Raw genomic sequence first — 12,382 nt, 5'->3', positions numbered from 1 at the left:
CAACCCGCGCCGCCAGAGCAGTCGACGCCACCGCAGCCGACGCCCCCCTCTGGGGGGTCCATGGCTCGCTCTATTTATGTTTCGGCCCGGTGATTTGCATAAGCCACACCTTCTTCCCTAAGTCCCCTTACACTTACCCCGCCCCCCTTTCCCCGCTTCCCTCCTCCTTGCGGGGAAGGCTCCGCCTCCTCTGCCCCTACAAGGAGCGACTAGCCCTAGATGGCGGCGTGGCGTCGCGGCGGCGTGTGCGTGTCGCGCTTCCTCGTGCCGTTTATAGGGTCCCGGCACTTCCGCTGTGGGGTTAGAAGCTGCGCGGTCATGGCGGAGCGCGGACAGCAGCCTCCTCCAGCGAAACGGCTCTGCTGCCGGCCCGGAGGCAGTGGAGGTGGGGGCAGCAGCGGCGGCGGCGGCAGCAGCAGTGGCAGCGGCGGTGGGGGTAGCGGGTACAACTCCGCCTGCCGGTCGGGCCAGCGAGCGAGCAACGCGGCTGTGTGTGGGGGTGGCTCAGCGCTGGGGCTGCTACCGCTCGGGAAGACCCAGAGCCCGGAGTCGCTGCTGGACATCGCGGCGCGGAAGGTGGCCGAGAAGTGGCCGTTCCAGCGGGTGGAGGAGCGCTTTGAGCGGATCCCAGAGCCCGTACAGCGCCGGATCGTCTACTGGTCCTTCCCTCGAAGCGAGCGAGAGATCTGCATGTACTCGTCCTTCAACACCGGGGGCGGTGCCGGCGGCGGCGGCGGAGATGAGAGCGGCGGCGGCGGCGGCGGCGGCGGCAGCGGCGTCTCCTCGTCCTCCTCGTCCAACTCGTCCGCCGCTGCCGCCGCCGCCGCCGCCGCCGCTGCCGCCGCCGCCGCCGCCGCCGGGGCGGCTGTGGGGGCCGGCGGAACCGGGGACAGCGGCGACGAGACCCGGCTGCCTTTCCGCCGGGGGATCGCGCTGCTGGAGAGCGGCTGCGTCGATAACGTCCTGCAAGTCGGTGAGTCACCGGACAAATATGCCATTCACTCCCCGTTCGTCCGTCTGCCCGTCGGTCCGTTCGCCCGCCGGTCCGTGCGTCCGCCCGCCGCCCTCCTCTGCCCCTTTGCACCCCCCGCCCTCAGCATCGGGCTCGCGTGCCTTCCCCCTCCCCCCTCTTCTTGCCTTCTCCGTCTGCTGGTCTCTTCCCCAGCCTCTTTTTGCGGGCGCCCCCCACCCCAGCCTGGTCTCCACCGTGACATCTAGACCCCTCGAATGAATTGGGACGATAATAAAACGATTGCACTTCCTCTTTCCCCTCTCTTTCCCACCCGTCTCACCCCAACTCCAGACCTCTTCCCTTTATGCACACACACCATCTCCTCCCTCTGTTTTCTCCGAGATTGGGGCAACACGAGTGGGAAATGAATCAGCAAGAAGAGACCCACTAGAAGGTGTTGTTTTTTTCTTTTTTTTTCTTTCTCTCTCTACTCTCCGAAGAGACTGAAGAATGCTTTTACTTATTTTTTTTTTTTTAAGGTGTGTGTGTGGGTAACTGGACAAAGCCTTTTTGTAGGAGAGTGGTACCCCCTGTGCGTGGTGTGAGTGAGTGAGTGTGTGTATGAGTGTGTGTTGGGGGGGGGAGTTCAATCTGCAGCAGACAATGCAGCGAGCAGGCTGATCCCGGGGCGGCTGCCGCTGCTGTCCTCTCTTTCTTTCTCTTCTCCCCCTCCTGCTCCCCCTCCTTTCCCTCCCCCGTTCTTCCCCCCAGTGATTTGAGGGGAGGGGGAATACATTTCCTTGTTCTGGAGCGGATGGTCCTCCCCGGGGCTGCCGCGGGTGAGCCGGAGGGATGGATGGATGGCTCCGGGGCTGCTGCGGAGAGAAAAGGCGGAGGCTCCGCCAGTTGCCTTGGGATTTAACTATTTTCTCTCTTCTCCAGAACCGGCAGCCCAGAAAAGGGGGTGAGGAGGGGACGAGGTTCCCCCACCTCACTCTTCAGACTCTTCCTGCTGTCTCTTCTTTCACTCTCTTCCAGAGAGATCTTTTCTCTTTCAGTTTAAAAGCCCCTGAATTAGAGTGTGTGTCCCGTAAATAAACAGGTCCGAAGATTTCCTTTTGGATTTAATGTTTCAAATGATTGTTTCTTTTATTGGGGGGTGGGGGAGAGTGTTTTCTCCTCTGTTTTTGTTTGAGATGGGTGGTCAGATTATATTTTTATTGGTGCGCGTTGGAGACCTGGTGGTGAGCACAGATTTCTCCTCCTCCCCACTTTGAGCCCAGCCTTGTCCCTGGACAGATTTCTCTGGACGCTCCAGTTTCTTCCCTTCGTGCTCTGTGGTCCAACCTCCTTTGGTTATATTTGCCCACTGCGCATCTTCCGTGGCAGTGGGGCAATTCCTCTGGAGGGAGGATGAGGAGGGGCATCTGACACTTTGTTCTCTTTTTCATGTTTGTGTCCTTTTCAGTTTTCTGTCACCCTTCTAAATGGGGAAAGCAAACAAAAGCGTCTCTTTATTTCTTTTCAGTGCTTGTAAAGTAGGAGAGATTTGACAAAGGCAGAAGGGCTTGTGATTTAAAGCTACACAACCTCTTTCTCTGACAATCCCTGGAAGACCCTTTTAAACTCTGGATTTGAGAAAAGCTTTTCTCTGTTTCCTTCTCCACCCCCAACCTCCTCTTCCCTCCTGTCCCGTTCAGTTTCTGTTCTGTGGACAGGAACTTGTACTGAAGCAAGCAATTTTATAAATGAAATCCTATTCTTCCCTCTCCTAAATAATACTTTCCCCCTTCTTTTGTCATTGATTATATGAAATGATAGGGGCTAATAGCTATCAAAGGAAATCTGAATAAGGTTGCAGTTTTTACCTTTTCTTTGGAGTTTTAACTTTTCATGGTTAATTTCTTTCACACTAAGAAAATTAAGTTTTGTTTTTACGTCCTGTAGGCTATATATAGTAGTTAATTTGAATTCTAATGTAATCTACACATGTTAATTTCTGCTTGACCATTTATTTTCCACTGACTGCCTCCCATGTTGCCTTATTCTCAAACTCCGAACCTTCTGCCTTTGGCGTTTGAGGCTATCTAGCATTTTTTTTTTTTTAGTTAACGTTGATTTTACTTTGTACCTATTTTCTGCCAATTTGAAAAGGTTGAAGTACATCTGTGGCTTCCCGAGGGTGGCAAGGAAGCTCTTTTCTTTTCTTTTCTTTTCTTTTTTTTTTTTTTTTTTTTTTAAGTCTTGGTTGGCAATGTTGGGCTTTTTTTTTTTTTTTTTTTTTTTTTTTTTTTTTTTTTTTTGCCTGTGCTTGACTCTGCTTGCAAGCAATGAGGAATGACAGGAGTGCACATAGGGAGGGTTTCTTGGCTGATTGCATTTAAGCAAGGAATTCACTGTGAAAATAAAGCCAAGGGGCGATAAATAAAAGATGCAATCTTCTGTAGGAGACAGACACACAGCGTGGGCTTTGCCTGCTTTCAGCAGTGGAAAGAGGCCTTGGTGAATAGTTGTAAAAGAAAATAGTAACTTTTTTGTGTAGTCTCAAAAGGGGAGGGGGCATTGAGTGATTTTGGCAACTGTAGATGTGAAGAAATGTTATGCATTTAATACTACTGAAGTGTTCACCAGCACCTCTGGAATACTTAATACATACCAAACAAGTACTATACAAATTGTGTAAAATGTTCTTTTTCTTTTTCTGAGTTGTGCCAATTTCCTTAACTTCTAAGTTGTATTACTTGTTGTGCTAGTCATGTTGGAGATTTTGGGCTACAACACCTCTCTTGACAGTTGGCAGTGTGAAATGCAAACTTGTGATGACTTTGAGTGTGAATTACTGGTAGAATTCAATTTAAATTATAATTTGGCTGGTGTTTAAACATATATAATAAACAAGGAATATTTGTCAAAGATCGAGTGTTTCTTTTGTAGAATTTGTTTTCACTTTCAATTTCAAAATCAATTTAAGGAGCTTAGTTCTTTTATTTGAAGAGCCATTTATTTGATAAAGCCATTTTTGATAAGAAATTTAAATTGGATTATAATTAAATTAAATTGTAAAAACATTTATGTCACAGTGGTGACTAAAACAGAAATTTTAAGTTATGTGAATGTTGATAGACTTTTCCTGGATTTTTAATCCAGTTACACAATGGGAAATATATAGATAAAGAAGAATTCCACTGAGTTGTAGGAATTGAGTGATGACTTTTCTACATAAAAGAAAATTATCTTTGGTGTGTTGAACTGAAGTTAGCCACATAAGAAATTCCATTGTCATCTGAATTTATGGTCAATTTTTTCATGAATTTAACTTAATCAAAAAATTTCTATCTTTTGCATTTTGTATTATCAGTTCTGTACTACTTAAAGCAAAAAAGTTCATCAGCCACTTGTGGAAAAATAGTTGAAAAGGGCTAGATTGCTTAAAACAACAACAAATACAGTCCCTTATTTTTAAGTTGGAGAAAGAACAATTGAATTGGGAAGACCTGTATTCAAATTCTATTTTACCTTCTCATCTACTCTGTAACCCCGGCAAGACTCTTATTTCCTTACTTGTAGCATAGGGGAAAATAGCATCTTCCTTTTTTGAATCAGTGTAACATACCTAAAATCTGCATAAGACTTAAATTAGAGATATCAATTTATTAAATGCTATCTTGAAGGCTTTTTGACATGGGCATCATGATGAATGTCATTAAATGACTGAAGTAGAAAAATTAAAAATCTGAATAATCCCTGTATCTTTTCCTTAGAAAGTATAGATCCATCTTCTTCAAAAATCACAGTTTTAATTTCTATCTGACCCCAGACAGATTATGGTTAAGCTGCAAACCAGAGTTTGTGGCCTTTCTCTCCTTTTTTCCCTCCAGAAGAGAAGGGAGAACATCAATCTTGAAGGGGAGTTATTTACTTGACGTCTTTTAAGTAGGGACAGTGGGTAGTGCTAGGAGGGAGTACTGGAAATCTGGGAGATTTGTATAGTATGGACCCAGGCTCACTATGTGACCCTGGGCAGGTAGTCACTTAGCTTTTATATGCTTTGGATACTTAATTGCCAAGTGAATGAAGTGAAACAGACAATACCTCTAAGCCATTAAAATTTAAGATATGGTTCTCTTATAGGCTGGACACTTTTGTAAGAAGATTTGATTCTAAAAGTACTTAAGTAAATTGTCCTTTTTTTTGCTATTAACATTAACCTCAAAACCTATATTCTGCAAATAGCATTATTAGATATTTTGACATAAACTTTGTACTTTAATGAGTAATAAAGTGGTCAGTTGTGGATGACATAGAAGAATACTAAATTATAAAATTAATTAAATTTGTATTTTCATTGCTTTGAGGGTGGGGTAGGGGAGACTGAGAATATTAGTTACCAGGTACTCTAGGATTAAGAGACATTGATTTCCTTGCCGTTCCAGTACCACAATCCCTGCATCTTTTGGCATTTTGTCTGGCTATCTCTCATGCCTGGAATATTCTCCCTCTTTCGTTTCTGCTTTGTGGGTTTCCTTCAGGCCCTAACTAAAATCTCATAAGCCTTTCCCAATTTCTCTTAATTCTTGTGCCTTCTTTCTTTGAATTATTTCCTATTTGTCCCATATTAACTTGTTTATATGTTTGCTGGTTGTCTTCCTCTTTAGATTGTGATCTCCTTGAGGACAGGATGTCACTTTTATCTTTTCAGACAAGGTTATTTTTTTTACTAGTCAAAAAGGTTTTTTAATAAAGTTTAATTTTAGTAACAATGTAGAATTTAAGATCTGTATTAAACATATAGTTCTGCTCTTTCGAATATCTTAATTTCTTGCCATATTTAGTGTATATGTATATATATATATGTATACAAATGTATAGCACACATTTGGTATGAGGAAGAAAAGGCTACCTTGAGGATTTTGACATCAAGTTGATCTATGAGCCAAGTGCACTGTGCTTTGAATTTCATCCCTTTTGGAGATGTGAAGCTTTGTTATCTTTTTGAAATATCAGCATGTTTGGTATTCAAAAAGTGAGTATTGAAATTGTTAAAGTACATATATGTTTTTCTTTATTCGATAATTGTTGGACATAGACATTCTGATAATTTGTTTTGATTAAGAGAACCTGTAAGGATGTCTATACTTTAATAAATTTATTTCCTGGGGACTATCTCCTTCTTTGACAAGTATAATTCAGTTGACAACAGTTAAATCAGTTAACAGTCTAATTCCACATATTTCCTTTGGAAAGAAACTAGTAGGTCTAGCAACAAAACTCAGACATAAAGAAGTTAGCTGGGGAATAAGAGATTAAAGGCATTGACAGTATTTTCATTGAGTAGATCTGGCAGACTAAGAAATGATGGTGTAGTCTTTCCTTTTTTTTTTTCCCCCCCTTTCTTGATCCTGGTCTCTTGGTTATATATAAAGATTGGATTTTCCAATACTTGTATAAATATTTTTTAAAAAATATGTATATAAATAAATGTTACACCACCAGACCATCTAATATAGTTAAGTTTTCTTTCTTAAAAAGGAAAAAGAAATCTTGGACATTTTTTATTTCTCAGAAGTTTTTTATGGTATGTGAATTCTCATTAGAACCAGGGAATGAGACAAAGATTTTAGAGAATATGTATTGGACTTGAACTGATTTTTTGACTTTGAATTCTGCTTACTTTTACTCCCTTGGAGAAGCCAAAAAGGTTTACTACTCCTCCCCTTCCCCTGCCTCCTTCTTTCCCTCCCAAAAAAAGTAAGTGATGAAAAGTCACTATTATTTCAAGAAGTTTATATTGTGGAAATTTGAAAGATAACTGGAAACTAATTTAACTTTTAGTCTTTTATTATTGGAAAAATAATTTACAGAAGAACTTTTTCTACTTTTTAAGTTTTTTGACATAAACATCTCATTATCAATCTTAGAATGAGAAACAGGGAATAAATTTAGCTTTTAAATGCTAAAGAATCTACATTTGTTTTGATTCTTCAGTGTCAAATGGGTTGCTCAAAGAAGATATCAGGTATCTATTCCTTTTTTGTAAAATGATACTTAAATTTTTAAGTTTAGTGAAGTAAATTTTTTAAAAAGTAGATGAAATTAAAACACTGGTATTGCAGGTGCATATAGAGAACTATTTTCTGCTAAGAATGTGTTTTGGACATATCTTTTTAGTTCTTTGTATTTAAGATATATCTTTTATAAAGAAAGCATAGATTAACTAAATCCTGACTCATAAATGTTATTTAAAATGTCTGTAGTTTAATAATTTTTGGATCAGGTTTTAACAATAGTCATATGGATATCTAATTTTTAATAAAAGCTTTGTTCTTAGGATTGTTTTGGTATGTTACCTAGTTGTTTCAGTAGCCAAATTTCCCTTATTCCCCACAGATATTTGATTTTTCAGAAATAATTAGGGATAGTGATTTAACCAAATCATACTAATTTTGTAGATAATCTGATCAAATTGTAATGATCTCTGTATAAGAATACCTCCCATTTCTTTTTAAAGGAGTATATTGAAATCTGAGAAAATGTCTATGATTATTATTCCTGTAGAAGTATTAGATAATCTTAGGATTCCAGTATAACTAACCCTTGATAACAACATTGGACTAAGTGTTAGGAGGACTTTTCTAAATTTTAAAATTATAAAATATCAAGTACTTATGGTTGACATTTTAGTAGTATACCAAAAATTGTGTTTAAGTAACAATATTAGCATATACATACTAGTATAAAAACATGATTTTAAGGATAATTTTGTTCTAATTTGATTTAATAACTCAAAGTCATTTAACAAATCAATGTGCTGAAAAGGTAAGTTACCTTCTTGTTTTGATTTATCTAATAATGTCTCTTTCTAATAAAGCATTTTGCATTGCTAATTGGCATCATACCTCTAGCATAAGAGAAATTGTAAGGAAAACAACTGATTTTGAGGAAAAAGATTTTTACATTTTTACTTATTTTAAAATTAATTTCAGGTCAGTGTTAAGTGTAAGTGATAGTGATTAAAAAAATCAGTCTCTGACTTCTATGGATTAATGAACATTTTACTGGAATGAACTCCAAACAAAAATGACTCTTTAACTCATTAAAGTGCTTAAAGTCTTTTTGTATTTTGCTTTATCTCATAGTTTTATATCTATTTAGGAGAGTTTTATTTCAGCCATAAACTTTCAAATTGTGTTTTGAATTTGGCTTTAAAAACCCTGCACTTTTCAACTTAAAAGTTGGTATGAATTTTGTAGCCTGTGCATCTCTAATATCTATCTAATCTATCTAATATATAATAATCTCTATATGCATGTTTATACATACATGAATAATATATATATATATATATATATATATATATATATATATATATATGTATGTTGTGGGTTTTTTTTTTTTTTTTTTGGATATGTATATAAACATGTAGCTATATATTGGTATAGCTAGGTGGCACAATGGATAAAACAGAAGACCTGGAGTCAGGAAAATTCTGAGTTCAAATTCAGCCTTAAGCACATTAGTTGTGTGATCCAGGGCAAATTACTTCTTTTTGCCTCAGTTTGCTCATCTGTAAAATGAACTGGAGTAGGAAATGGTAAGCCATTCCAGTATCTCTGCCAAGAGAACCCCAAATGAAATCATGAGAAGCCTTAAGCATGATTGAACAACAAGATAAATATTATTTATTTGTATATGTATATGTAAACACACATTTTTTTTTTTTTTTGAAAGTATCATTTAACTAGATCAAATGCTTGGAATCCAGTTGGCTGTTTGAATGTTGTCTAGTAGGTTTTTTTCAGGACCTGTTTTTATGGCACTTTTCACTACTTTATTTGGATTTTGTTCATGTAGTTTTATTATCTTCTATTCATTCATTATTTTATTGATTTATTTTGTGTATGTGTTTTGATATATTGATTTATTTGGCCCAGTAGCCTCAATGACCTGTCTTACCTTTATTTTTCTTTTCCTGTGTCATTTTGTTGTGGCTTTATGTTTAGTGGGAATCACCTCTAAATCTTCTAATATATAGCTCTGTGTGCTTGCTCTTTGATTGCTTTACCTAATAATTTTAAGATATCTAATTATAGCTATTGACTCCAAAATTGTATTGCATTTGGCATTTGACGAAGAATCTTCAGCTGTGGGATCTTCAGCAGTTTTTCGAATGGGTGTAAAATTTGAAACTGGTCTGTTATTTTTATGTCAAAACTTTCTTGGTTTTTGGTTTGTTTGTTTTTTAATTTGGAATTGGTTCTATTTGCAAGCTAAATTAGATATTGGTATGTGTCTGTGAAAGCATTATTACAGTGAATTGAGTTGTCAGCCCTTTTAAAAATTTACCATTTAAAAAATTATGACTGAATAAAAACATTTAAGTGCTTACTATATTTGAAGAGCTGTTGTAATACTTCTTGTTGCATATGAGTACATTTGACATTCTTGGAAGATTCTAGTAGTATCTGTGCAGTAGCTGAGAGTCTGACATTAATTGGGAGAATGCAACAGAACCTGTCAGTAAATGTAAACCCTAGCTAGTAGACTAAAGTTGATAAGATAAATCAAAAACTCATTTAATGAATTAATGTGCTGAAAATTCAGGTGACTTGCCTTCTTGTCCTGCTTTATTTAACAATCTGTCTGTTTACATAAAGCATTTTTCATTGTTAATTGGTGTCTGACCTCTAATGTGGGAAAATTATATGGAAAATAATACCTAGAATGATTCTGTGGAAGCAAGCTTTACATTTTTATTTCCTTCTCTGTACCTTTAGCTAATTATATAAGCAGTCACTTAGGACATACTGGATTTTATTAGTAAAATGATGAGTGACAGTAACCTGAACTCTTATGGACAGTTGTATGAGTTTATGTAATGCCGTATATGTAGCTGCCTGCCCTTGCACCAGCTTAGGTCATTCTTCTTGGTAGGATCTCTTAATACTAGAATCAGTCTCTTACCCGAGAAGTTGGCTGTAAATGGGGAAAAGAAGTTTCATGCTATTGCAAATTTCACCATTCCCACTTTTCATGTCACTAAAATATAGATAATGACTGAATTAACAAGCATTTATGAAGCTTTTACTTGGCATCAGCCTATCACAGATACCCAGGGATAAAATTTGAAAAATGAAAATCTCTGCCTCAGAAAATGGGCAACTAATTTGAGTAATATAGTGGATAGAGTGCCAGACAACATCAGGAAGAACTAAGTTTAAATTCAGCCTCAGACACTCATTAGCTATGTGATCCTGGGCAAGTCCACTGATCCTTTTTGCTTTAGCTTCTTTATTTGTAAAATGAGTTGGAGAAGGAAATGGCAAATCATTCCAATGTCATTGCTATGAAAATCCCAAATGGGGTTATGATGAATCAGATATGACTAAAACAACTGAACAAGATTCCTTAAGAAGCTTTATTTACTTTATATGTGGGGAGGCAACAGTAAACACTAGGCAATTATTTTGGGATGGAGGAGAATAAAAGGCTTCATGTAAGGAGGTGGCATTTGATCTGAGCTTGGAAGGAAACTAGGGATTCTAAAAGTTATAGTGGGGAAGGAGGGAAGACATTGCTAAATGCAAATCAGCCTTTGTGAAAGCATGTACATGAAACTTGGCATGGCCTGCTTGAGATAGAATGCGCATTACTTTATGTTGCCCATTTATTTTCTTAGCTAAAAATTTTATGTTAACTTTCAACTTCTTAAACACTTCGAATTTTACATCCTATGTATAATACACAGTCACATACTAAGTGTATATACATATTCCCTAAATCACGTGATATCTTCTGATATCCTCAGCTTCAATGACATTTGCTAGATCTCATCAAGATTTTAATTTTACATATATATATGTATATATGCCACCTAGCTGTCCCCTCTACATATATTTTTTAACATATTTAATATATATTGGATTGCTTGCCATGTAGGGGAGGGAGTGGGGGAAGGGGGAAATTTGTAACACAAGATTTTGCAAAGGTCATTATGGAAAAAGTATCCATGCATATGTTATGAAAATAAAAAGCTTTAATAAAAATGGTGTTATAAAAAGATTTTAGTTATAACTTTGGACTCAGAGTCAATCTAAGGATTTAATGATTGAACATAGATTGAAATTTAAGGACAGAAGAGGGAGGCTTTTATCACTTGTCTAATGTTCAGAGGGGAAAAAAGATCAGGAATCTACATTGTTAATGCATATTGACTCTCCTCCTTTTATTATTTCCTCCAATCTCAAGGAAACACAACTGGGATCAAAAAGATCTGTGTATTCTAGTTGCTACTCCAAGGATTTATTTTTAGCCTGGCCTTGGATCAAACTGGCATGAGGCCACAGTGGCATGAGGTGAGATATTGTAGGGATGTTGGCAAATTTCATAAACTTAAGTTTTTAAAATATTGTACACAAGTCCTTCAGGTTTTGTATCCATAATATTCCACATGTCGTGATATCTTCTGTTAAGAGTTAGATCCAGGGGCAGCTAGGTGGCGAAATGGATAGAGCACCAGCCTTGAATTCAGGAGGACCCGAGTTCAAATCTGGTCTCAGACACTTAACACTTCCTAGCTGTGTGACCCTGGGCAAGTCACTTAACCCCAGGCTCAGGGGGAAAAAAAAAAAAAGTTAGATCCAAACCTAAGTTGACCCATCTTGTAGTAAGTAAGATGGGATGGACCTATGTAAAAGTTATCATTGGAAACGATATAATGGAAGGATTCCTGTAGCCAGAGAACCTGCATTCATGCCCTATCCCTCACACTTGCTGTGTGATCTCTGGCAAATGATTTCATCTCACTTTTCTCATCTTGGCCATCATATCACTCATTCTGCCTACATTTCTGCAATTTATCTTTATCTCTTCTTCTATCCCTCTTGCAACTTTGGACTTTATCCCTTTATTCCTAATTCTCATAAATGAACTTATCATGCCTAAAAACAGACAGCTAGTCATTTCCTGGCTATTCCTACTCCATGCTATCTCAATTCTGGCCATCCTCATCTCCCTCTACTTCCATTCCCTCTTGAAACCCTGGCCCCTAACCTCATACTCTCCTCCTGGATCTTTCGGTTCAGATAGGTAAAGTTTTACCTTGTTTTTCTGGGAATCAAGCCTTGAGGTCACTTGTCAACCACTTCCACACTATGTAACCACTTGTGTACGTCTTCCCCCACTTTTCCATTTATATGTTGTCTTCCATCATTACAATATACTCCATGAGGACAGGGATTGTCTTGCTTGCTTACATATAATATCTTACATATACTAAGTACCTAATAAATCCGCTGTTCATCTGCAAAAATACTGAGAAAGTTGGACTAGTTGGGCTCTGAGGTTCCTAATAACTCTAGATCTATAATCCAATTATCTTGGGCAAGTCACTTTTATATTGAAGTAGTTTACCAAGACTCGTCTAGTCCTGCA

General features: G+C 38.4%; 1 protein-coding gene across 1 annotated transcript in view; it reads left to right on the top strand.

The window, feature by feature from the left end:
* The first annotated feature begins 236 nt into the window (after positions 1-236).
* Positions 237-12,382, top strand: part of ZSWIM6 (zinc finger SWIM-type containing 6) — a 185,840-nt gene continuing 173,694 nt past the window's right edge. Inside the window, exon 1 of the mRNA XM_074282426.1 lies at positions 237-973. Coding sequence (XP_074138527.1) covers positions 319-973 — 655 coding nt within the window. The 5' untranslated portion in view covers positions 237-318. The remainder of the gene's footprint in view (positions 974-12,382) is intronic.

The sequence above is a fragment of the Sminthopsis crassicaudata genome, chromosome 1 (assembly GCF_048593235.1).
Source record: "Sminthopsis crassicaudata isolate SCR6 chromosome 1, ASM4859323v1, whole genome shotgun sequence".
Taxonomy (NCBI): Eukaryota; Metazoa; Chordata; class Mammalia; order Dasyuromorphia; family Dasyuridae; genus Sminthopsis; species Sminthopsis crassicaudata.
The sequence above is the reverse complement of the archived record's forward strand: the minus strand, read 5'-3'. Positions and strand labels throughout refer to the sequence as shown.